The sequence below is a fragment of the Eretmochelys imbricata genome, chromosome 12 (genome assembly GCF_965152235.1).
Source record: "Eretmochelys imbricata isolate rEreImb1 chromosome 12, rEreImb1.hap1, whole genome shotgun sequence".
Lineage (NCBI taxonomy): Eukaryota > Metazoa > Chordata > Testudines > Cheloniidae > Eretmochelys > Eretmochelys imbricata.
Window position 1 is genome coordinate 6,896,006 of NC_135583.1, and position 26,092 is coordinate 6,922,097.

At 53.8% G+C, this 26,092-nt stretch overlaps 3 protein-coding genes across 8 annotated transcripts in view; 1 reads left to right on the forward strand and 2 right to left on the reverse strand.

Annotated features, from left to right (window-relative positions):
* MMP15 (matrix metallopeptidase 15) overlaps positions 1-753 on the reverse strand; it is a 29,063-nt gene extending 28,310 nt beyond the window's left edge. The window contains exon 1 of the mRNA XM_077830984.1: positions 173-753. Within this exon, the coding sequence (XP_077687110.1) occupies positions 173-337 (165 nt within the window). The 5' untranslated portion in view covers positions 338-753. The remainder of the gene's footprint in view (positions 1-172) is intronic.
* Positions 754-6,894: 6,141 nt separating this feature from the next.
* On the reverse strand, positions 6,895-16,218 carry USB1 (U6 snRNA biogenesis phosphodiesterase 1). 2 transcript variants are annotated; one of them, XM_077831110.1, is made up of 7 exons: positions 16,044-16,218; positions 14,493-14,647; positions 11,917-12,100; positions 11,227-11,280; positions 10,259-10,364; positions 8,938-9,021; positions 6,895-8,555 (listed from the first exon to the last, which is right to left on the reverse strand). In XM_077831110.1, the coding sequence occupies exons 1-7, from the start codon at positions 16,199-16,201 to the stop codon at positions 8,451-8,453; spliced, it is 846 nt and encodes a 281-aa protein (XP_077687236.1). In that variant the 5' UTR covers positions 16,202-16,218; the 3' UTR covers positions 6,895-8,450. The 2 variants fall into 2 exon arrangements, with proteins under 2 accessions (XP_077687236.1, XP_077687234.1); XM_077831108.1 differs by lacking the exon at positions 16,044-16,218 and adding an exon at positions 15,198-15,920.
* Positions 16,219-17,511: 1,293 nt separating this feature from the next.
* Positions 17,512-25,810, forward strand: ZNF319 (zinc finger protein 319). 5 transcript variants are annotated; one of them, XM_077831039.1, is made up of 3 exons: positions 17,512-17,677; positions 18,147-18,304; positions 21,819-25,810. In XM_077831039.1, exon 3 carries the CDS (start codon positions 22,116-22,118, stop codon positions 23,763-23,765), a length of 1,650 nt encoding a protein of 549 aa, XP_077687165.1. In that variant the 5' UTR covers positions 17,512-17,677; positions 18,147-18,304; positions 21,819-22,115; the 3' UTR covers positions 23,766-25,810. The 5 variants fall into 5 exon arrangements, 3 of the variants coding, with proteins under 3 accessions (XP_077687165.1, XP_077687166.1, XP_077687168.1); XM_077831040.1 differs by having other exon boundaries at positions 18,212-18,304; XR_013347653.1 differs by lacking the exon at positions 17,512-17,677 and having other exon boundaries at positions 17,813-18,304; positions 21,819-23,873; positions 25,514-25,810.
* The last annotated feature ends 282 nt before the right edge of the window (positions 25,811-26,092 follow it).

A 26,092-nucleotide genomic window follows, 5' to 3' on the forward strand; every position in this document is an offset into this window, starting at 1 on the left:
GCCACGAGGCCACGGCGAGCTCCCCTCGAGCCTCAAGTGCGCAGCCTGGCAAACCCAGGGCGGCTCCCCCAGCCCGGCCCGAGGCCGGGGAGGTCCTTGGCTGGGCACGGCTGGGCTGCCCCCCGGCAGGCCCCCACGCTCACCCAGGCAAGCGAGACCCACGGGCCCCTACCTCCGCGCTGACTGCTCCATCCTCCGCCGCCTCGCTGCGCCCCACGGAAGCCAGCAGCAGCAGCAGCAGGCTCCAGCCGAGCATCTCGCCACAGCCCGTCGGGTGCAGAGTCCAGCCCCGCAGGCCGGTGGGGCTGGCGGGCTGCAGACGAGCCCTCCCGCCCATGGCGCTGCCGCTTGTCCTGCGCCCCGCGGGGGGCCAAGGTCAGCCTCTCCCGGCCCCGGCTCGGGGCTGGGCCGCCCCCGACGCTTCTGCCGAGCCCCCGGCCGCCACTGAGCCGGCGGGGGAGCCCGAGACGCCGCAGGGACCCTGCAGCCCGCGGGGCTCGCTCCACCCCGCGCTAGGCTCCCGGGGCCCCGCTGCCTTCCGAGCCTGCCGCCGGGGCTCGCCGGGCGCCCATGGCTCGCGCCGGGCCCGCAGGAAAGTTGCCCGGGGGCCGCCGCCCGCCCGCCGCCTTTGTCTGCTGCGCTCACGCCCCCCGCGCCCGCTCCATGGGGCCGGGCTCCGCCCTGCTGGGCTCCCGGGGCTCGCCGGGCTCGCCGAGGCGCCCCGGGGTGCAGCGCCTGGCGCAGCTCGCTCCTCGCGGCGGCCTTGGCTGGGTGTGCGGAACGAGCTGCCGGGGAGCGGGACGAGCCCCGCCTCTGTCCGCCCTGCGGGGGCTGGGCGGGCCCTTAAAGGGGCAGCCGGGAGCGGGCGGGCTGCCCCCCCCCAGCCAGCCCCCCTCCCGCGAGCCCTGGGCAGCCCCCACCCCGCGGAGAGCCACGGTCACCCCCCGTCCGCCCCCTCCCGCAGAGACACCCCCAACACCCCCCATACCCCCATCCTGCAGAGACACCCCCTTACACACACCCACCCCTCACAGACACACCCCTCCACACATCCCTCAGAACCCTATCCCCCACCCGCACAAACACACCCCTACACACACACCCCCTGCAGAGACAGACCCCTACACACCTCTCAGACCCCTACACACACCCCCTCCCGCACAGACACACCCCTACACACACACCCTCCCGCACAGACACACCCCTACACACACACCCTCCCGCACAGACACATCCCTACACGCACACCCATCCTGCACAGACACACCCCTACACGCACACCCATCCCGCACAGACACACCCCTACACACACCCCTCCCGCACAGACTCCCCCCTACACACACACACCTCAGACCCCTACACACACACCTCTTCCCACACAAATGCACCCCTACACACACACCCCTTCCCACAGATACACCCCTACACACACACACCCCTCAGATCCCTGGCTCCCTAAACACAGACACACCCATGCACACACAAACACACCCTCACACACAGACACACCCCTAAACAAACAGGCACCCTCAGATCCCTTCACTTCCCCCCCACAGACACACCCCTACACACACCCCCCCTCAGATCCCCCCGCTCCCTACACACACATACAGGCACACTCTAGACCCCCTACACACACACACACACACACACACAGAGGCACCCACACCTCTACATACACAAGTACACGCACCCTCAGATCACTACACACTGACACACCCCTACACACACAGAGAGGCAATCTCAGACTCCCCCATATCCCTACCCCCCCCACACACACACCATGAGACCCCAACATGCACAAAGAGACACAGTCCCAGCAACACACACACACAGGCACCCACAGACCCTAGTGACACACAGCCAGACTCACAGACACAGAGCCATAATCATACACACTCTCCCTATCATGTGCCTACACCCAGACCCCCAGCTCATGTGCAGACCCATGAATACACATTAGCATCCCCTCCAGACACACAGTCAGTTCAATTCAATGAGGATTTATTGGCCAGCACTTACACTATCCATATTCTTATGTGGATCCCTCTCACCACGGTATGAAAATGAAATAGAAATACCACCACCCAGAGCTAGGTTGGAAGAATGAGCTTGGAATTTCATTCATTCTGACTGCAGAGAGATTCCTGATTGTCCTTATCAGTAGCAGCTCCAGTCCACACACAACCACACTGCCTCAGACCACTAGTCACTCTCACACACACAGCTACAAATTTTGTACAGAGCTTCACACATATGTACACAGCCAAAGCTTCGTGCAAACACACAGGCACAGTTAGGCTTCGGAGATACTGGACAGGAGCCGGTCTACACTCAAAACCGAGGACGACACAGTTATGCCAAAAGGTGCTGGACCTAGGGTTGCTGCCACAGCCCCTGGCTTGAAAGGGTTTCCATTATATCCAGGTTGTACAGTTGGGTTCAATGGTTCTCAGCACCCCCACTATACACATTGTTCCAGCACCCCAGAGCTATGCCGACTTAATCCACCCCCCCTCCCCAGAAAACGGCTTCCTTTGACCTAGTTACCATCGCTCAAGGAGGTGGAGTTCCTAGAGTGAAGGAAAAGCTCCTTCCTTCACCGCAGTCCACAGCTACACTACGAGGTTATAGTGGCATAACTATAGCTGTGAGCATAAAGGATTGAGTAGACTGCTAAGATCCTGGGTAACACATGAAAAGGAACCAATGAGACCATAAACGCTGGCTGAAACGATCAAAAGTGGCCACTGATTCTGGGGGTCTCAAATATTTGGGGCTAACTTGGGCCTGATTTTCAGCGGTGCTGAGCACCCAAAATGCCAGTTGAAGTCAGTGGGACCTGCCAGTGCTCAGCACCTCTGAAAGTATCTCCAGTTGGGCAGCGAAAAATTGAGGCCTTCCGAAATCAGTGGTCACTTTTGAAAATGGCTGCCAGGTGTCTGCGGAACAATACAGGTGCTATTGCCTAGGTACTATGGTGCAGTGGTCGTGACTCAACAGTTGTGGAGGAGGCTTTTCCGTTGCAAGCTCTTGTCATGTACATCGAACAGCGTAGGCTACGACGTGCCAACTTTGGTGTCCTCTCTAAGGTGAACGCTCTTGAAAATGTTAAAATTCCACTGAGGTGGGTACAAAGTTATCCCCATGTATGCGTGGGAGGGTGGAGAGGTGGGAAAGGGGCTTTCTGGCTGTAGAGACTGTTTCTTTGTTTGTATAACCTCTGCTTTGTTTTTTAAATGCCTGGACTTTGTCCTCCATGCTGGCAAAAACCTCTGGTGTGTCCCGCACAAGGGGGAAGCCATGTGTGCAGAACTAAACCTTGCACATTTTTCTTTCTCTCTCTCAGGATTTTTGCCTTGCTGTCCATCACTGTTGTATCTGGGCACCTTCCATGTAAATAGATTACCAACAACAAAGTACTGGCTTGTTTTCCCTTTTCTGGTTCTCGGAAACTCTGCTTGGGATACGGTCTTCTGTTGGCAGGGAACAAGGTAGCAGTTGATGCTCTGCTTGCCTCTCTGGTTATAATGGTAAAGTTAAGGTTTATTTCACTTTAATGTACATGTCTCTAGTGTCTTTTCTCAGAGGATCTCAAAGCATTTTACAACCGATAATGAATTAAATCCAAGGTAGAACCCCTGCAGCAAGCTTGAGCTTGACCTAAATTTAGTGCACAGACCCCTTGCATTTCTCTGGCCTGGAAATTCTGGGGCAGATTCAGACAAAATAAAAATGATTTTTTTAATATATATTTAAAATGGGATTTATTGAATTAAATACAAGCCTGAATAACACAGTTCCTCTAGCAACAGTTCTGGTTTGGAGTTTGAAATTGGAGTCCACTTAATGTATCTTGCCCCCACAATTCCAGTTTGAACAGGCTGTAGATCTCTGTATTGACCATACAGACCTGGAGTGTAGGAGCTGTCACAGGGAAAGAGAGCCTGATACAATGTGTGTGTGTGAGTGTGGGTGGGTGGGGGGATTTGGTACTGTTGCGTGGGCCATTTCTGCTAAAAAGTTTGGCAGGGAAATAGTCAACACGTAAAGAGTCATTAATACGTTCCAGAGTCAACACCCCAGTGAGACAAATGGGAGTAGCTCAAACCTCCCTGGGCTATTGGCTCAGGGTCTCTGCAAATTGACAGGCATCACTGCCTCACTCACACCTGAGTCACAGTTGGAAGGTTTTCTTCTCAACCATTAGGGCTGGAAATGGAGCTTTTAATAAAATGAAAGCTGAGACGCTGGAGCCCAGTTCTGCAGGAAGTTCCCCAGCCAAGGCTGTATGAGGCGCAGAACGTGCCTCGCAACACAGCCGTCCCCTTTGTCGCACGTACCGCTGATGTCCTGCTGAGCCATCTCCCAGCGGGTTTATTTCAGCGTGTGACCCTACAGATGCACAAGGCAATTCACTTCCAGTTATTGCCCTTGTTGGGCCAATTACATCCCTAGCATAACTGCCCTGGAGCATCCCAGGGATGAGTGCTGCCTCGTTCAAGAGGTGATGATGCTCCAGTCCTTGACCTGAAAGCTCTCAGTGCTTGGGTGATGTTGTAACCACTGGGTGTCTTTGGAGGACCCAGCTCCAAGCGACTGGAGCAAGCCACTCCAGTGGCAGGGCTGGACTTTGCTTCGTCACCCTAGCGTAAATCCAGAGCATCTCCCTTGCCTTCATGGACATCACTCTATTTACTCTGTGTGACGGAGATCCAGACATGCTTCTGTCTCACCTGCAAGAACCCTGGGCTGTGAGGCAGCTCTGCCCTGCCCTGCCCTGCCCGGCCCAGCGCGTGTCCACGAAGAGCGGAGCAATCAGACAGGGAGTGGTGTCTTCCCACTGCTGGCTCCAGCACTTGCAATAAACAGCTCTGCTTCTCCAGCTGGAGCAGACAGCAGCAATGAGGCTAGTGCACAGACAAGGAAGCAAGTCAGGGAGCCAGGTTCGTTCTCCCTCCCTTAGATGAGTCCAGGAGTGGCCAGCAGAGAAAGAAAGCATTGTTTGCCAAGGATAAGATGGGAGGGGACGCGCCCCAGCCCTGCCGGGCTAGGAAGGGCTGTGCAAGCAGAGGAGCACTTGCACTGATGGTGGCAAGGGAAGCCAACCCCGATTTTGCCGCCTGCTCCTGTGAGGTGTCAAGGGCTTCCTGCGAACAAGGTCGTGGAGCTGAAGGCCAGAGGGGACCAGAGATCATCTAGTCTGACCTCCAGCATTTCACAGGCTACCAGCCTGCACACTGAGCAAGACAGGGCCTTGCTGAGATCCTGATCACTACCAAGCCAGCCTCTCCTCACCCTACAGGGGTCTCTTAGCTGTCCCACCCTGCAAGCTCTCCCCATTCACCTCACAATACAACTCCCCTCATGGCCTCCAGCAACTGAGGAGCCCATCGTTGTCACGCCTCAGGCCCCGTCTACACTGCAAGCGCAACTGGGCCTTTGCAGCCCTCTGCTGACCGGGTGACAATGAACACCCCGGAGTTCAGCATGGACAACAGCAGCTTTGTTCACCCAGTGACCTTGTGATAACTGTGTGCCGCGCCTCCGGGCCAAGCACCCTGCCGCCTCACCAGGTTCGTATCGGTAAATCCTGGGAAGCCTGGCCAGCCATCCCATAGCGCCTCACTGGGGGAGACCTGCACAGACAGGCACTAGTAAGACACCTCTGGGACGTCCTACCACACAGGGAGCTGGGAGAACAGAGGAGTGGCCGATCCATTTACAGAGGCACAGTTAGGGAATCCTGCCTACACTGCAACATGAAGGCACTATGTGCTGGCTTTGGAACTCTGACCGGGGGCTTTCATGGTTACCAACCGAACATTAACCCATTGCTAGTGGGGACAAACCATGAGTAAAGCGGATAGGGGTACATTGTTCAGAAGTGGCTGCCGAGCCGTCATCTCCCTGAAAGTCACTGGGTCTTGGGCTGCTAAGTGTCTGAGACACTTTGCAAATGAGACAGAGAATTTTACCCCCTGTGGCTAACAGGTTACAAAGAGGGCCAAATGGATGAGGGGGGAGAAAGGCCATGAAGTTAAAACTCAGGAGAGGGGGACATGATTTGGACAGAATTCCCAGCTCTCCAACTGACTCACTGGGAGACACTGGGCAAGTGACTCCATCCAGCCTCAGTTCCCATGTGTAGGATTGTGGCTAAGGATACTCACCCGTGAGAGTGGAGAGGGGGGTTTGTTTTAGACTACTGTTGTTTGTAAAGCACATTGAGATCCTCCAGCGGCAGGCCACAGAGATGTACAAAGTATCTCCCCCACAACGGTTGGGTGCTGCCCTCCTCAGGGGAGCCTGTTAACAACAGCAATCGTGCAGCACCCTGGGCAAGCCACATTCGCATGGGCAGAAAGCCACACTGTGAGCATGGGTCGATGCCACCACATCCCATCTGGCATGGCCGCACAAACACACCATCATAAGGGTGGAACAAAGACCTCACTTCACCAAGGCTTTTAAAAATTATTACTACATTGTGTACGGGGGGAGTGGTGGGGCAGTGTTCCTAATAATGACAAACAGTGACAGAGCATGATTTCTCAAGACATCACTGTTTGGGAACAGCTGGTAGATCCTGATACCTGGATTATTTTTCAGGGAGGAAAGAGAGTTGAAGTGTTTCCTGCTAAAGGCTGCTGGTATAACTGCGCACTTGGGGTGAAATCCTGGCCCCACTAGAATCAAAATTTCCATTGATCTCAAGATCTTACCCTTAAACTCCATGGACCATACAGAATTAACTCAGTGCAAGGCTGCATGGACTGAAGTAACCTTTGACAGAACTGAGCTCTCAAGACAGTCAGATTACCGGCTGCGAAGAAAATGAATACTTGCTAGAACAGTTAGACTTCAGTCTGTATGAAAACACAGACACAGGGACCAGAGGCAGAAATAGAAGGTTTTATTTATGTATATATTTAATACAAAATTTTAAACAGTGAATTTCATCTCCTGGCCTCTACAAACCCACCCAGGGAAACCATTAAGAATGTTTTAAAGCAAATATTGCAGATAAGAAGCTGATAAACATAAAGGACTTCTTAACACGATTTTAAATGGCAATGAATCCCCTGTGACATTGGTCTCTTTCGAAGCCACATTGGCCAGTGACACCACCCCCCTGCTATCTCACTGGAGGGAAGGGCCACGGAGGGGCTGATTCTCAGAAGCACTCAATACCCACAATTTCCTTTGAAGTCAAGGGGAGCACTTCTGAGAATCAGGCCCTACAGGTCCAGAATATACCAGGAAAACAACTTTGTGGCAACTAGAATCCAGGGTTTGAAACGAAACAAAAGCCTCAGGTTCTTCTGGAAGACAACTATGGAATGATGGATACTGGGCAGCACTTGCCTGCCCTCTCCAGAATGCTTGAGAGGCCAAAGCACCTGTCAAGGGCAGGAAAGTAAGTCTGCACAGGATCTCTTCAGGGGCTGAAGTTCAGTTCACAGTCCAGGGCTGTCATTACAGGACCCAGTTGGCTTGATTCATTTGAAAGTGGAGTTAGTCCTGGTGCAAGGTGCGCCCCGCCCTGGAGACCGATGTTCTTGGCTTGCCCAAATTAAGCTAAACAACAGCAGGTAATTCTGAACTTGGGTATGATCAGAGGGCTGCCAAATACCCTTATTGCTAGCCAGTTCACTTGGGAAAACCAACACTGCCCTCTTTTGGGCCTGTGGCAGTATGACAAGCCTCCTATTTAAGATAAAAACCTGCCCTGTGCCTTTTAAAATTCTCTTAAAAATCAGGGCCCTGCTGCTCTTCTCCTCCACAAAGTCTCTCTGTGGATCCGTTTAAACTGAACACTTTCCACTAGTCCCAAACTAGAGTTAGGCTGCTTAGCCCTTAAAGTCAAGGGCTTTCCTCCGCTTTGCCAGATTTAATCCCACCTGGACTTGCAAGGACTGAGGATTTGATGCTCAATTTCTCCAGTGTGGCAATAAAGGCATCGGGGAGGAGGAGCCTCATAAGGGGACTTGTCCCCAGGCAGCTGTAGGCAGAGAGAAGGACCTAACTCTGCACACCTGGATCTTGCAGTTAATAGCTAAGGACTCAGAGCTCAGGACAGTAACTATGCTCTAGATCCCCTTAGCAATGCAGTGCAATTTCCAGCTGTGTAACACTCCCTCCTTAGCAACCTCCCTCACCTCTGCACTAGAAGGCAACTACAGCTTAAAACATCAGCACATCTGGCAACCACAGGTAGCCTAGAACTGCCTATGTTGATGGCAGTCTACAAAGCACAATAACCTAACAGCCTCACATATACACACATCTAGGGCCAGCGGCTTCAAACAAAAGCAGCCTGGCTTGAGGCTACAAACCTCCCTAGGCTGATGAGCTGAGAACAGCAACTCGGCATGCATGTGAAACTCCAAACTGTCCAACAGTTAGCGGAGGCGTTGGAGCTGCTGGAGTGCGTGGCTTTCCGTCTCCTACCTCAAAGGGAAGGAGAAGAACTTGTTCCCAGATCTGCAGCGGATCTGATCCCACTGGAATCGCAGCAGGAACGTGGAGTCCTCAAACCCATCCACAATCTCCTGGAAAACATACCCAGGGCCCATAAGGGAAGTGTCACTGTGTGTGAGCTCAGGGGGCTGCCGTGGATCAAGTCAGTCACTCACAGCACACAGACCATGGCTCTCCTTATGAAGAGGTAGCAGCTGGAGGTCTTCAGGCTTCCCAAGCAGCTCATAAGGAAACCACCTTAGAGAAGCGGAATCAAACTCAAACTCCCACCTAAAAAGTTCTCTTCCCTCATCTCTCTACGGTTTACAATTCAGTCACCTGAAGGCTCCCAGCTGAAGATATGTGGCTGGGAAGTTACCTGAATCCCTCCTCATCTCCGGAAACACCTGGCTGGTGTGTTACTTTTTCCCCCCTCCCCCCCCAATCTCAGTAGACAGCTGCATGGGGCGTTACCTGAAGCTCCTGGAGGCACTGCCCTTCCAGCTTGTCAGTCAGGTCCCCGACACACCAGGCCAGGCTGATATGGAATGATGGGTTCTGTACAGAGAGATACAGAAGCTCAGACAGAGCGATGGAACAGCAGCTCAGGGCAAGGTGGCTGCAAAGTCAGAGAGCTGGTGTAACTCAGCCCTGCTGGGTCCCACCACCCAGGATCTCAGAGCGCTTTACATGTGTGAAGCCCCACAATCCACCGTGAAATAGGTAAGCATCATCATCTCTACTTTACAATGCGACCCAATGCGAGTCAGTGTCAGGGAGGGGATTAGATACCATGAATCCTGGCTCCCAGTCCGCCTACCTCTGGTATCAATAGCAAAGGCTGGCTTTCCCTGCCTAGCGTCTCTCAGCTTTGCAAGATGTATTCATAATGTGTGGAAAAACACCTCCTACACAGATACAGATCTGAGAAGTTGTTTGATACCTCTGAGCCAGAAGCAAGCACACAACTCAGCCCATAGACATAGAGATCAGAGTTTATTTAATAAAACCCCCAAACCCTGTAAGTGAATTTAGGCACAGAGAAAGATGCTGGATTGGCAGCTCAGGAGACTGTCCACAGAACGGGCAGCATCAGCGCCAGCTTCCTGCATAGTGACCTGCCAGTGTGGCTCAAAGACGAACGGGGCAGGACCCTCCATGGCCCATACAACCCTAGGCCATTCTCCTGCCAACAAGGTGCCAGTTTTGGTGGTGGTTTCTGTGACATGTCCCCGTCCCCTGGGAATGGGGCTCAGACCTGGGAAACGCATTTCACAGAAGGGCCATTGGACGGTAATGAATAAAAATCACTACAGTCCTGGGTGGGATGTGATCTTGAAGTGAAAGGCTTGTGCTAGCCCCATTCTCATTTGGCAATACCGACCTCCACGCATTACTGTCAGTGAGTGACCTCAGGCCCTTGATCCAGTCAGCCACTGACTGCCAGGAAATGCCCTGCACAGAGCCTTGAGCGCTTGGTGCTATTGCAGGCAGTAATTAATGACCAGCATGGCCACCAGTGGGAAAGCAGGATAAATGAGTGACATGGGAGCAGACAAACCAGGATCCCCCTTGGAAGGGGCAGAAGTGGAGAGAGGACAGAAGCAGGAGGCGAGTTCACGCTGTGATATGTTTTCCCACTCCCTTTTATTTGCTGCATCTGAAGTTCAAGCCCCTTATGACCTTGTTCCCACCGCCTCCATATTAAAGCCAGGGAGGCAGCTAAGAGCTCTGGCCTCCCTTTGAGGTTTTGGACTGGCAGAGAAGAGGGAGAAGACAAGAGACAAACCATTACCTTGTAGAACGTTGGGAGATCAAACTCCTCCATAACTTTATCCACCTCCGAGACCAGCTCCAGCAACTGAGAATGCCCACACGAGACCTCCAAGCCCACAAAGGTCCTGAGCACCGACAGGGAGAAAGATGGAGTGCAGGAAGATCCTCCGAGCAAACTTTTGTCGCACTGGAAGAGCCGTGTTACTACCCTACCTTGGAGTCCCCTATGAATTTGGGCAGGTTGCTAAGGGCAACCAAGTCCCCATCCTTTCCTGGGGTCATATGTCAGACTGAGGGGAAAAAAGTAGCGGAGCTCTCCTAAACTCCACCGGCTATCCAAGATCCACCCGTTCATGACACCAACACAAGCCAGCACTCACAGTGGAGTCAGCAATTTTTCCTAGTTTGATGGTCCTCCTTTTTCATGTGTTTTGTTCAGCAATGAAACAGTTAACAATCTCAACATTTTAAATCACCGTAGTTAGGCTTCAGAGTTAACACACAACTGAGATGACTGGGACAGCTCTTTCTTCTGTCAGGGCTATTGTTTCAGGCTGTCTGCAGACTCAGGCAGATGTCACTGGACTGGTTGCACTGAAGTCACCTTTGCAGCTGAAAGGGCTAGAGACTTGCATTGTTTTTTTGAATGAGAGCTGCGGTTCTGCTGTGCAAGGTGAAACCACCAGGCAAAGGTACCAGCTCAATGAGCTGCCATGAACCGATCCAGTCAGATAACTGTATTTATCAATATATTTTGGGCTGCCAGCCTGGAAGTGATGGGGGGAACTGGGAGGACGGCTATGAAAACCGACAGCAGCAGGGTTTTGGGACAAATGGATAGGATCCCACACAGCTACCAAGCTGCTTAGCGCTGATCAAGGGGTCTGCACACAGCATGAACCACGCCCCATCCACCCCTCCTAGTGCCAGCTTTCCCCTACTCCCCAGTGCTCTCGAAAAGGACAGCGTGCTCTGCTACTCACGCACCTGGTTTTGCGCTGGTTGGTATACACCTTAACCTGGCTGGCCGTACAGAAAAACCTGAAATAGGGGAAAGCAGCAATTCAACTAGGGAAAGAAACAAAGGAGGAGATGCAAAGTGCCCCGCCATTAAGCTGCTGCAGCCGGGCTTCCCTCTTGCTGGCCAAGCGCATGGGCAAAGGCCTGTTTCTAGCAAGGGTGAATCCATCCAAACTGAAGCTTCCTGGGGGTTGGATCAGGCATTACCCCCGCTTCGGTTCCACTCTGCTGTGCACTTCTCAAGCCTAGCCATCAAAACAGCATGAGGCTGTGTCCGGGGGGTCTCCAAGCCAGCTGTAAGCACTGAACTCAGGAGAGACCTTTGGTAAGAAATTTACAAGACAATGCAACCCTGTCACTGCTCCTCACCCCAGAGCCCCCTGGGCCACTGGCCTGCTCGCCAGACTAATCTGGTGCCAGATTCTGCACCCATTCAAGTCCAAGCAAAAACTCCCGTTGATTTCAATGGGGCAGGATCTAGCCCCCTGCGCAGGGGTCTCGAGAGCAGACACTGGATTAACCGGGATCCACAGCCCGTCAGGGGGAATCGCTAGGAGTCCCAGAGTCAGAGCAGGCTGAGAGGTTAGGAATGGCTGGAGTGACTCGAGGAGAGAGGGACGCACGGGGAGTGTGCCTCCAGGGTTCTGCTGCTCCTACCTGTAGAAGGAGGCTACGTGTTCCTTGAGGGACTGGACCAAGGGGTTTATCCAGTGGTACCGCAGCACCACGCTCTGGGAGAGGCTGACGTGGAATTCCTCCATGGCAGTGAGCGACACCGTGTACCTGCGGGCGTGGGAAACGAGGAGCTCCCGCAGCTCCAGCAATTCCTCCTGGATTTCACCTGCCAGGGAAAAGAGTAGCGGGATTAGAGCCTGACCCTCCCCCATAGCTCCGGCTAGGTTGTATTTCCCTAGTTTGTTTATGAGAAGGTCATGGGAGACAGTATCAGAAGCCTTACTAAAGTCAAGATATACCACATCTATTGCTTCCCCCCATCAAAGAAAGCTATCAGGGTGGATTGACATGATTTGTTCTTGACAAATCCATGCTGACTGTTATTTATCACCTTATTATCTTCTAGGTGTTTTCAAATTGATTGCTTAATTAATTATTTGCTCCATTATCTTTCCAGGTACAGAAGTTAAGCTGACTGGTCTGTAATTCCCTGGGTTGTCCTTATTTCCTTTTTTATAGGTGGGCACTATATTTGACCTTTTCCAGTCTTCTGGAATGTCTTCTGTCTTCCATGACTTTGCAAAGATAATTGCTAATGGTTCAGATATCTCCTCAGTCAGCTCCTTGGGTACTCTAGGATGCATTTCATCAGGGCCTGGTGATTTGAAGACATCTAACTTGTCTAAGTAATTTTTGACTTGTTCTTTCCTTATTTTAGACTCTGATCCTACCTCATTTTCACTGGCATTCACTATGTTAGACGTCCAATCGCCACCAACCTTCTTGGTGAAAATCGAAACAAAGAAGTCAGTAACCACCTCTGCCATTTCAACATTTTCTATTATTGTCTTTCCCCCCTCATTGAGTAACGGCCCTACTCTGTCCTTGGTCTTCCTCTTGCTTCTAATGTATTTGCAGAATGTTTTCTTGTTTCTTTTTATGTCCCTAGCTAGTTTGATCTCGTTTTGTGCCTTGCATTTTCTAATTTTGTCCCTACATACTTGTGTTATTTGTTTATATTCATCCTTTGTAATTTGACCGAGTTTCCACTTTTTGTAGGGCTCTTTTTTGAGTTTTAGATCATTGACGATCTCCTGGTTAAGCCAGGGAGGTCTCTGGCCAGACTTCCCGTCTTTCCTATGTAGTGGGATAGTTTGCTCTTGTGCCCTTAATAATGTCTCTTTGAAAAACTGCCAAGTGTCTTCAGTTGTTTTTCTCCTTAGACTTGCTTCCCAGAGGATCTTACCTACCAATTCCCTGAGTTTGCTAAAGTCTGCCTTCTTGAAATCCATTGTCTTTATTGTGTTGTTTTCCCTCCTACCATTCCTTAGAATCAGGAACTCTACCATTTCATGATCACTTTCACACAAGCTGCCTTCCACTTTCAAATTCTCAACCAGTTCCTCCCTATTTGTCAAAATCAAATCTAGAACAGCCTCCCCCCAGTAGCTGTCTCCACCTTCTGAAATAAAAAATTGTCTCCAATACGTTCCAAGAACTTGTTGGATAATCTGTGCCCTGCTGGGTTATTTTCCTAACAGATGTCTGAGTAGTTGAAGCCCCCCATCACCACCACGTTCTGTGATTTGGATGATTTTGTGAGTTGTTTAAAAAAAGCCTCACCCATCTCTTCTTTCTGGTGAGGTGGTCTGTAGTAGACCCCTACCATGACATCACCCTTGTTTTTTACCCCTTTTATCCTTACCCAGAGACTTTCAACAAGTCTGTGTCTTATTTCTATCTCAACCTCAGTCCAAGTGTGTACATTTTTAATACATAATGCAACACCTCCTCCCTTTTTCCCCTGCCTGTCCTTCCTGAGCAAGCTGTATCCTTCTATACCAATATTCCAGTCATGCGTATTATCCCACCAAGTCTCTGTGATGCCAACTAGGTCATAGTTGTGTTTATTTCCTAGCATTTCGAGTTCTTCCTGCTTATTCCACATGGAGGACTCCACTGCCAGGCATAGGTGCCCTCTTTTACTGCCACCGGTGCGTGCTTGACCCCCCCTCTGCCCCCACCCTGACTCCACCTTTGCCCCACCCCCTCCCCCCCCATTCCAACCCCTTCCCCAAAGTCCCTGCCCCAACTCCGCCCCCTCCCTGCCTCTATTCCGACTCCTTCCCCAAATGCCCGCCCTGGCCCCACCTCCTCTCCGAGCGCGCCACGTTCCCGCTCCTTCCCCTCCCTCCCAGAGCTTGCTACAGCTGTTTGGCGGCGGCAAGCGCTAGGAGGTAGGCAGAGGAGCGGTGACGTGGCGTGCTCAGGGGAGGAGGCGGAGGTGAGGTGAGGTGGGGCAGGGTGGGGCGTGGAGCTTGGCTGCCGGTGTGTGCAGAGCACCCACTAATTTTTCCCAGTAAGTGCTCCAGCCCTGGAGCACCCATGAAGTCGGTGCCTATGCTCCCAAAGGTCTCTGTCCCTCATCTGTTCCTGCCAACACCAGCCCCACACTGGAACAGAGTGCTCCTCTCCCCAGCACTCCCACTTCTTCCCCTGCTCCAGCATTCACTGTCCCCATACCGGGAAACAGAGGGGACAGGGCTGAAGTTACCTACAGGGCAGGTAGACATAAGTCGCCCAGTTGCCCCGCTCATGGGGGAAGTTGCGCACTCGTCCACCGTGCTTGGAGCTGTCATCCGTGACCTCCTCTTCCTGGTCTCTGAACATGTTTAAGACACTGTCCGGCAGAGGGAGGCGAGGAATCGGCATGCTGCAGGAGAGTTGGGGGGAGGAGAGAGGAGAAGAGGAAATTAACATGCATGGCCCACTCCCAGAGAGAGGCAAGTGTCCTCGGCTAGTTGTGCCATGGACAACGGCTTATCCTTCCTCATTTGCACAGACGTGTTCTAGACTCCTCCAAAGTCAGCCAGCAAGGAGAGCTTCTATACAGTTCTGGAGCCAGGAAGGGTTCCCCCTCTCAACGCAAGGGCCTCCATCTGTTAGCCCTAGGTTCCTGTGGCTGACCAGTTCCTGTGCAATCAGTGCTACCAGTTTTAACCCTCTTCCCATCCTCCCCTTATGAAACCTAAAGCCCAACTGCATTCAGAAGCCCAATAGGTCACCTCCTGCTCTACCCATTGCCAATATTATTTGTGGTTTTGCAGAGGACAGATAATCCCAGACAGCCCAGTTGCAGGCCTGGAAAAGGGAAGGGAAGAGGCAATATACCCCCCAGTCAATTCTTATTTCCTCCCCAAACGGACTTTGCACTCACGCTTTTCCCGAAGACACTTTCATGACGCTGTATTTCAAACACTTACATTCGGGAGAACACTTCAGTTATCAAATGCAACACCACGCACCAGCGACCAAGCTTTGGCTGCCACTGACAAACTGGAAAGTGACAACTCCCGGCCCTGCGATCAGGCCTACATCTTGCAGTCCCTGAACACTCTGCTGCCCTGAACATTGGCCTGTCAAACCGACTCACTGACAGTGAAAAGCCACTACACAATTCAGCACAACCAGAGCAGGCCACCGAGCAGAGATCCAGCAATAAAATAGCAAAGGGCATTCATTACAGGTCTGGGTGAGGGTGTGTTTGTGTTAAGGGGGAGTCCAGGCCTAGATTAGGAGGTACTGCAGGCCAGGACTGAGGGGAGCGAGCAGATCTTCCAAAGTGGGTTAAACTAAACGGGCCAAAGGTGCTCTTAGTGCAGAATAATTGTGTCCGCAGGGGGAGATAATAGCTATTGCACTTTAAAATTCAAACTCTAGTTTATTTCACAATAGTTCCCCATGTAGACAAGCCCCTAGATCTGCCAGTGCTCTGTCCAGACCTGCAGCACTTCCTGATTTCAGGGGCCCTGGACTGGGCTATTAAGCATCAGCTCTTTCGGGCTATGACCCCGTGTAGACAAGCCTGAGCGGGGGCTCCAGGAGTAACACCAGGAGGTCTGGGCTGAGGGCCACGGGCAGAGTTGTGTCGGGCCCAGAGGACGCAGCGGGCCAGGCCAGGGCCGAGCCCCATCCGATCCCTCTTTTCCTCCCACTCCAAACTTCCGTGCGAAGCAACAGGCCGAGCGGGGCGGGGGGGACGCGAGCAGCTGCGGCCGGCACGTCCCGGGGCCCCCCTCCGCCAGGCGGCCCCCCGGCCCCAAACCCACCTGGTCTGGGCGGGGCCGGCTCCGTGGGTCGCCGCCCCCCGCGCCGAGCCGCCCCCCGCCCCCTCCTCTCGCCCCGCCGCAGCTCGCGGGGAGCCGCCGGACTCATCCTCCGAGCCGCCGCTGCTGCTGCTGTAGCCCACCAGCGCCGCCCCGCTCATGGGGGCCGGATCGCCGCCGCCTCCCTCCCGCCCGCCCCGCCGCGGCGCCTCCGTGCGGCAGCGTGTCGCGTCCCCCGGCGCTCGGGGCCCCGGCCGCGCCGTTCCCGCGGCCCCGCCTGGCTGGGGCGAGCGAACCCCTCCCGGGGCCGGAGGGAGGCCGCAGCGGGGGCGCCCGGCCGCCGGGGGGAGGCTCTCGCGTGGAGCGGGGGAGGTGGAGCAGGAAGCCGGAGCGAGTCCACAGAGGGGGCGAGAAGCCAGCGGGGGGGCCCGAGCTGGCGAGAGGCTGGAGGGGCCAGGGAGCCGGCGGGGTGGCTGGAGGACCGGGGCTGCGCTTCCTAGGGGCAGCGGAGGGGCGGCTCTCAGGCCGCAGCGTGCAGAGAAGGACTCTGCATCCCCGGTGGGTGGACCCGGGCTTTCCCCTGACCCAGCGGAGCATGCGGGGGGCAAGAGGCTTGGGGCTGGGCGCGGAAGCCGTCACGGGGCTGGGAGCAGGAACCGGGTCCTCTCTGCCGCCTTGTTCAGCGAGCGAAGGAATTAACTTCCATCCCCCCCACCCTGGTCTCGTCCGCCCGCTCACCCCGGGCTGCTGCTGTCTGATGCGCCCGGGGCGGGGTGCTGCGCACGAGCAGCTCCCGGGATGGAGGCTCTTTCCCGGGTACCCCGAGGGCAGCTCGCCCGTGGCACCATCCCCCCCCTCCCCTCCCCTCCCCTCCCGGGAGCCCCGCACTGGTGCCGGGAGCAAGGAATCCGGGCTGACCCCGCAGCCGGACGCGTGCAGCAGCGAGCGGGCACCGGCGTGGGGAGGATCATGAGTGACCTGCGAGCTTTACGGGACAGCGGGGGCCAGCCTCCGGCGCCCCGTTTACAGGGGGTGCGGGGAGGGGCCGTCTCAGACCGATGGCCTGGGGCTCGGATCACCGCACCCCCCTCTGGGCCCCTGCAGTCAGGGTCAGGGGGTCTTTGTCGCGGCCAAGACCTCCCCAGAATGTCCCCTGCCCCGTCCATGTGGGGCAGCACTGCCCCAGCCCCCAGCCTGCCCGGGGGCATCAGCCCACCCCCGCCCCTCGGTGCCCGGGATAAGCGGCCCCCAGAAGTTCTCGTCGCGGCCCGGCAGGGGGCAGTGTGGGCGCGCAGTTCCCCCCGCGGTCCGGCAAGGCGCACCCCCCCCCCCCCGGTCCCTCCCTCGGCCCCGCCTCCTCCGACTCCCTCCATCCCGGGGCTCGCAGCCGCCGCCCAGAGTCGAGCGGGCCCCACCCGGCAGCGGGACCCCCCCCCAGCGCCGAGCCGCCGGCTGCCCGCCTGGCCCTCCGCCTCCTCCTCCGCCGCGGCCCCGCCTCGGCCCCCGTTCTCCGGGTTGCGCCGCCGGCCGCGGCCGCTACGCCAGCTCGGGGATCGGGAGGAGCCCGCAGGCCGCGGCCCCCGGGACCGAGCCGGGCTGACACAGGCCGCCCCACCCCCGCCGGGCCCGGCCTGCAGGTGAGCGGGGAGCCGGGAGCGCCGGGGCCAGGCGGCTCCCCCACCGCCGAGACCCGGGGCCTCCCCGCCCCCACTGCCGGGGGCTCCCCCCGCCCCTCCCCGGACCTGGGGCTTCTGCGCCTCGAGTGCTGGAGGGTCCCCGGCACGGTGGGGCTGCCCGTAACCCGGTGGGTCCCCCTCTTCCCCGGCGGGGCTTCCCCTGCCCCGCTCCCTGCGCTGTCGCTGGGGGATCCCCGCCGCTCCCCTCTCCAGGGGGCCGTGTCCCAAATCCTGGGGGTGTCCCCGGCCCTCCCGACCCCAGCCAGCGTTGGGGGCTGTGGGGTTCCGCGACCCGCTTCTTCGGGGCCAGCCTGTCCCCGGGGGCGCCCTACCGCTCCTCCTCCTCCCACCCCGGGAGCGGTTCCTCCTTGAGACAGAGTCCAGTTATTTAATTAGGTCTGTTTTTGTTTATTTCCTCCCTCCTCCCCAGCTCTACTCCCAGATTTGTCTCATGTCTCTCCCTTCCTCTTCCCCTGCATTTTTTGTTCCTCCCAGCTGGAAATGTCCCCAGCTTCACACGTAGGACACGGTCTGGAAAGAGGAGGGTTTTTACTTCCAAGTAAAGGAAACACGTTCTTTTTTTGATCTGTAAGTTAAACTTTTGTGGTTTGGATGTCTCACCTTAAGGTCTGGTTGGACAGGGGGTGTAATATGAATGGCATGGAGGGGGAGGCTTTATTTCCTGTCATGTCTCTACGCTCATTACAAAGAGGACTTTCAGTGGGGTATTTGTAGCGTTTCCTGCTTCTCTTTACATATTTTAACTATCTTGTGAGTTCTCCGTAACATAACGGTGTAGTTTGTTCTAGTCAGCACTGGGTTTCCCTTGATCCCACCAGGGTGAAAGCTGAATAGAGGGCTGAGTGTGGGGTAGCCTACCAGATTGTAGGGTAAAAAGGTAAAGATATCTTTGAGGAACAAGTAGCAGCTGAGGGTGCTTGGTTTCGTCTGAAGATCTAGCTGTATCTTCTCCTAGGGAATTGTTAAACATATTTATTAAGCATATTAACATTAAGGGTAGGCTGCAGATGACAAACGCCAGGAAATTCAGAGGAACACTTGTGCTGGAGTAAACCTGCGGGAACAGACCATTTAATTAAGGCACAGGTGATTTCCTCTATGCCCCTTGGTGCTGTGAATCTATGTGGGTTGGATTCTGAGCCCTACTCTCTTGCATGTAGCCTCCGCTGCTGGCCTGCACTCTGGAGTTACTCTTCTCTTTGTGACGTATTAGTTAGTTGGACTTGGTGCTGTGATTGTGACCTGGAGGCTGATCGGGAAGTGAAGCTGGGCCTGAAATGGAGAGGTGGGGATCAGAACACAAATAGGTTCATAACAAAAAGGCAAGAGAAATGATGCGCAGAAGGTGCAAATTATTGTGCAGAAGGGCCAGATTGTGTTTGAGATGGCTACATTGCCAGCCTCTTCTCCAACTTGAGAGTACCTCTTTCATTCTGACGCTCTTATTAAAGCAGGGGTGGCCAACCTGAGCCTGAGAGGGAGCCAGAATTTACCAATGGACGTTGCCAAAGAGCCACAGTAATATGTCAGCAACCCCCATATCAGTCGTGTCCCCCCCCCTCGTCCCGCCACCCAGCTTTCAGCGCCTTCCACCCATCGGCAGCCCCGCTGATCAATGGTTTCATGGCATGCAGGAGGCTCGGGGGGGTGGGAGAGCAAGGGCATGGCAGGCTCAGGGGAGGGGGCAGGAAGGGGTGGAGTGGGGGTAGAGCAGGGGTTGAGCAGTGAGCACGCCCCGGCACGTTGGGAAGTTGGCGTCTGTAGCTCCAGCCAGAGAGTCGGTGCCTATACAAGGAGCCGCAGATTAACTTCTGACGAGCCGCATCTGGCTCCGGAGCCGCAGGCTCGCCACCCCTGTATTAAAGTGTCGTCATTTTCTGTGTCCCACCAAGGGATGAGCCAGACTGAACACCTGCATTAACTTGTTTGTTTATATCAATATACCCAGGTTGGTATTTCCTAAGGGCTTTGTTTGTTTGGGTATTACCTAGCCGTTTCCATACTGCATCAGGCCATAGTCCAGAGTGCGGTCTCTGCTTATCTATCAGACTGCATAACAACTAACTATAGATTAAACCTGCCCACAGGAGAAGTTTTTCTTCTTCTTCCTGGACAGTTAGTGGTTGGCTTATGCCCTGAAACATGAGATTATCTATTCTTAGTCTTATTCCAGCTAGTGTAACTGCAGATATTCTTTTAGTTCAAATAGTTCTAAATTAAAGCTGGGGATAGGGTGGAATGTGCTGGATTGGAAAGGGAGATCCCAGTGAAGCTGCCAGCCCTAAGGAGTTTGGTGGCTTCTCTGAATAGTGCACCATTAAATATAATGTTGTAAAGGCAAATTGGTTAGTGCAGCATCCTATTGAGTACCAAAATAGTGCCGCTCAATCTGAGCTGAATGCCATGGGCTAGCTGAAGTTTTGGGTTGTTTTTTTTTGCCACTTGCCACTGATGTTTGAGACAGTTGCAGCAATGAGTGGGAGACTAAGCCATCAGTTTCTGCTGAATCCAAAGTCGCCTGTTAATGGGAAACTCGTATGAAAGATGGAGCTTTTGAGCAGGGCCTGGGATAGTGGTCCAGCAGGAATATCGGTACCCTCCTTCTTCCCAAGAGGTGGTGTTGGAATTCTTGCCAGGGGATTGGCCTGCTCCTGGGTCTCGCTGTTACCTCACTATCTTTCTCTTGTATCTGTAATAGATTTAGTCTTCTTACTAGCAGGTAAATTTTCTTAGTCCCATGTTATGCGTCGGGAAGGGTTACAATTCTGGTTGAGTCATCTTTGTGAGGCAGAAAATGTGATACCTTTCATTGGGGGCAATGAGTAAATTATGCACAAGTTTGTAGGCTCCAGTGATCCTCCCTTCAGCAGTTTGGCAGTCTCTGTAACCAACCAATCACATTATGTACTCTGGCCACGTTCACTAAAAGACCTATATGGCTACAAACACTTTTTTGGGTACTGTGATCTGTCTGTAAGTAGGCCTTTGCTCTAGTCTCACGGGTTAATGTCGTGTGGGGGTAGTAAGCATCGTAAGCAGGGTAGTTGTTTCCCTGGAGCCCTCTTGTTCTTCCGAGTCTCAAAATAAGAAGATATCTTATTCACTTGAATCCCCTCTTTAGTGAGGCTGTTTCATTTCTACAGCTGTGGTGTCAGGTACACTAACAAAGTTGGGGATTGGAAGTAAATCCTGAAATATCAGAGACTGTTTCCCCCAGTGAGCCTTTGGTACTCAACCAGTCCTAACTGGATCAGAGTGGACTCTGCTTATGATGTTATATCTCAGCGTAAAACTTGATTGGCTCTTAGCATACAGCAGTGTATATCTACCCCCTTGGGCTGCACAACAGTGAGACAACATTTTGGTTTTAGTAGGTGTGTTGAACCCCAGCAGATCCTGTCACGCTCCTGTGCAGTGATTTTTTCATATGGGTTTGTGGAGGGCAGTATTTTTAGTCAGAGTAGGGTCTGTATGTCTTCTTGAGTGAGGTTTACATGAAATAATTAGAAAGGTCGGGCTTGTCTTTTGGCGAGCAATCCACTTTTGCTATCTCTAGCCAATGGTTTCATAACAAGTGAATGCATGGGGATTTGAAATTGAAATGTTGATTAAATTAATCCAGTTGACTACATAGTTTTCTCTGCTGAGAATTTAGGAAAGAGATGGTGACAGGTCATTAGATAGTCTCAATCTGAGCCCCAAATCAGGGCAAAAGAATCCCCAGACTCTCTGTAAACTGAAACAGCCACATGTACACATGCCTCCCTTTCTGGGCCATCACACTTGATTGAAAATGCAGGGAGCCAAAAAACAAGGCTGCTAGTCCTTAGGACAAAGTCTGTCTAATGGGAGCGTGGCTGTCAGGGCAGGACTTGGTCCCTTCTGGTCCTAGGTAAACTTGGCCTAGACTGTATGTGTTCCTCCTGGTTCAGTTAGTTTTCCCCCTTTTCTGCGTAAATGTGGCTTGGATAGAATAGGTATAACAGATTATTTTTAGTCTGATCCGTGGGTTAAAGGGTTGAACACACAGTTGTCTTGCTTACCTGTGGGAACTGATGTGAGCTGTCTTCTTTCCTTGCAGAATTGTTCCTTGGAGTGTGTTCCTCACCTTTGCCAACGTGAGTGCATTGGGTCAACACGGACAAAGGCCTCCTGTTGTCTTCAAGACGCTTTTTTTTTGCTTCTGGTTTCCATTTAGTTTACCCAAAAAACTTGCGAAAGGGAGTGCTTTTCATTTGATCCTGAGATCTAGAGCGTGGGCTGGATTCCCCACCCCCAGTTGAGGACCAGCTGCTGGGAATCAGTATCTTCTGAATTGCTCCCCTCGACCGAAAAGCTGAAGCTGTGTCTGCTAAAACCCCATTTTTTTTTCCCAAGCATGTCAGAAAGCTGGCAGCAGCAGCAGCCACAACCACAACAGCAACAACATCACGCCGGGACAGCAGCACTCCCAGAGCACTCGATCCCTTCGAGCACTGCTGAGAACCCTCTGGGTTGCGCTGTCTACGGCATCCTGCTCCAACCAGACCCCAATCCGCAGCATCACCAGCACCCTCCGATCCAGGCTGGGGAGCCATCCCACAAATGCGGTGTGTGCGGCCACGACCTTACTCACCTGTCCAACCCCCATGAGCACCAGTGCCTGCCAGGGCACGACCGCTCCTTCCAGTGCACTCAGTGTCTGAAGATCTTCCACCAGGCTACTGATCTACTCGAGCACCAGTGCATCCAGGTGGAGCAGAAGCCCTTCGTGTGTGGGGTCTGCAAGATGGGCTTCTCCCTGCTGACCTCCCTGGCGCAGCACCACAATGTCCACAACGGCAGCGCCGTGAAGTGCTCCATCTGTGAGAAGACCTACAAGCCGCCCGAGGCGGAGCCCTCCCAGGCCCTCGACGCGCTGGAGAAGCCCTACAGCTGCTCCATTTGCCAGAAGACCTTCAAACACCTGTCCGAGCTCTCGCGGCACGAGCGCATCCACACCGGAGAGAAACCTTACAAGTGCACCCTGTGCGACAAGAGCTTCAGTCAGTCCTCGCACCTGGTGCACCACAAGCGGACCCACAGCTCGGAGCGGCCGTACAAGTGCACGGTGTGCGAGAAGACCTTCAAGCACCGCTCGCACCTGGTGCGCCACATGTACGCTCACTCGGGCGAGCACCTCTTCAAGTGCAGCGTCTGCGAGCTGCACTTCAAGGAGTCCTCGGAGCTGCTGCACCACCCGTGCACGCCCAGCGGGGAGCGCCCCTTCCGCTGCGGCGAGTGCCACAAGTCCTTCAAGCGCCCCTCCGACCTGCGGCAGCACGAGCGCACGCACAGCGAGGAGCGCCCCTTCAAGTGCGACCTCTGCCAGATGAGCTTCAAGCAGCAGTACGCGCTCATGCGCCACCGCCGCACCCACAAGGCGGAGGAGCCCTTCAAGTGCAACCTGTGCGAGAAGGGCTTCGTGCAGCCCTCGCACCTGCTCTATCACCAGCACGTGCACGGCATAGAGAACCTGTTCAAGTGCAACGTGTGCCAGAAGGGCTTCAACCAGTCCTCGGAGCTGCTGCGGCACAAGTGCGTGCAGAACGCCGAGCGGCCTTTCCAGTGCACCGTGTGCAGCAAGTCCTACAAGAGGGCCTCCGCCCTCCAGAAGCACCAGCTGTCGCACTGCGCCGAGAAGCCGCTCAAGTGCACGCTGTGCGAGAGACGCTTCTTCTCCTCCTCGGAGTTCGTGCAGCACCGCTGCGACCCGGCGCGCGAGAAGCCCCTCAAGTGCCCCGACTGCGAGAAGCGGTTCAAATACGCCTCGGACCTGCAGCGGCACCGGCGCGTGCACACGGGCGAGAAGCCCTACAAGTGCCCGTCGTGCGAGAAGGCCTTCAAGCAGCGCGAGCACCTCAACAAGCACCACGGCGTGCACGCCCGGGAGCAGCAGTACAAGTGCATGTGGTGCGGGGAGCGGTTCCTGGACTTGGGCTTGCTGCAGGAGCACAGCGTCCAGCACACCGCGGAGGGGGCCTACCAGGTGGCGGCCTGCTTGCCGTGAGCCTCCTCGGCAGGCTCCTCGCCCGCCCGCGTCCCTTCCCCGAGCGTACAGGATCGATACCCGCACCCAGGTGGGGCAGTGGGAGATGGGCTGCTGGCCTGGCTGACGGTGCGCTGGCCTCTTTGTTCTGTCCCACCTGTATTAGTGTCTTACTGATCTGCTGGACCGTATGTGAAGAATCCAGAGGAGTGGAGGAGAAGGGGAGGAAATAGTGAAAGCAAATCCCGTACCTGCTTGTCCTTTTCTGGATTGTAGTTCACACTGCACCTGCAGTTCAAAGGGACGTGAGTTTGCAGGTCTCCGCTCAGCCGCCCCCGGGGACTGTAGCCCTTTACACACACCACCTAGTAACGAGTTTCCCTGAGAGAGCCGGCTGACTGTCCCTGGCCTTCATAGAGGCTCAGGAACAAGCCAGACCCAGGCACGACTTTCTCCCCCAGGCAGTGAAACAGCAGGCTTCCGCTGTGGGAGCCTTCGTGCTTGTTAGTCCAAATACAGTTAAGTTGCTTAAAGGCAGTTTTGAGCCAGTAGCACTGGTTGACCAAATGGCCCTTGGAGCTCCCCAGACATTCCTCTCACTAGAGTGAGCAGGAGGGAACAGCAACAGGACTGCTGTGCTCCTAATGTACTAAGTCCATTGCTGCTTTTCCAGTCTTTGCTGGCTGTAGAAGTCTGCAAAGGTTCCTTTCCCTCTCACCTGACCCCCAGTAACTCTGATGCAATCTAAGGGTTACATGAGTGCTGGACGGTATTTGGAGAAGTTGGCTAGGTCAATCCTCTAGATCTCCAGTACTCCTGGTTCTATAATTGGCTGAGAACCTTAAGTTTGCAAGCTGCTCACCTGGGGAGAGTCTCTGAATTTCCTAAGAGTTCAGCTGTCTTGAGGCATAGCTCTGCTATTAAGACTTAAAACTGCTGCCAAAGCAAGCCCTTCTCTCATAGTGCTACTCAGTGATGCACTTGGAGGGGCATACAATCCCAGGCTCGGGGGGCTCTGTGCTGAAAGCGAGAGGTCTCTGAGTGGGATCAGCAGTAAAACACTACGGGATAGGGAAAACACTACTCTTAAAATACAACTTGAAAAAAAATCAGCAAAAGAGAAGTTTGTTTAGAAATGAGTTTGAGAATTTGGGATTGTAATTGAACCTCCCAAATTCTGTGGCATTAAATTGTGATCTTTTGGGGCATGACCTTTTTATTCCGATCAGACAGTGAGTAGGGGAGAATTCATTCTCTCCTGTGTAATTGGCTTCTTGGGGAGGGCAGGTTAGCAGAGGGTCAGGGATGAACGTTTTCCTTTCTGGGAGTGCCTGTGGGCCCCTCTTGTTGGCCCCTTATCCCACCTGTATCCTTCATGGGAATTGCATCTTTATATTGCAGCCAGGAACCATTTTAAAAAAAAAAAAAGTCACCATCCTCTGTTTTCCCATTGACTGGGCTGATCCAGCCTCAAAAGCTGTCATTTACAGAATATTGTTGGCTTCTCACGACCAAGGGTTCTTCAACTAAAGTTTGGCACTTCCTAGGCCAGAGTGCTGCTGCATTACCCAAAATCCTTTCCTTGCCACCAGCTTGGCTGGCTAGTGTTTGAATTTGGGGCACACTGGTTGTAACTAGTGAGAGCAGTGGTGGTAAGACTACCTGCATGCTGCCCAAATGGATAGGGCCACAAAAGCAGTTCCATTGTGGGTGACAGAAACCCACATTAACCCTGTAAAAGGTTAAGTCATACCTGTTTTCTCTCAAAGGATCCCCCACTCCGTGTCCACTTCCAGCACCGTAAAGAGGACCAGAGCTTATTTCCACAGGGGGCTGGAACGGTTGAAGTAACAGGTCCCGAGTTTTCCTCACGAGCAGCTTTAAGGCGTTTAAATGAACCTCTGGCACCTCAGGAGGAGTGACTCAGTGCTCTTCGTATTTCACACTGCCTCAGAGATGTAGAACCGACTTCTACCAAGTTTTCTGTCTGCGTTTATTTTCCATTTTGCTTTTTTTTTTTAAAGCAGTTTGTTAATATTCATTAAAAGAAATCCTGTATAGTTTAATTTGATGTCATTTTGGATCTTTAAAAAGAGAGATTCAGTTCTAGGTAGCTGGTTTTTGATGTTAATATATAGAGTTCAGTGTATCCTTAACTACAGGAGTAAAACTGAAACACAAACAAGAAAAGCTAATCTTGTTCAGGTTGTCTTTATAAGTGGGTCAGATTGGGGGAGTCAGGGAAAGGTGGCATTGGAGGGGACATTGCTAATGGAAATGGAAATTCAGGATGTGGGGAGAGAACTAAAGAACCAAATTGTTCGACATGCAATACACTTGGCTATAGA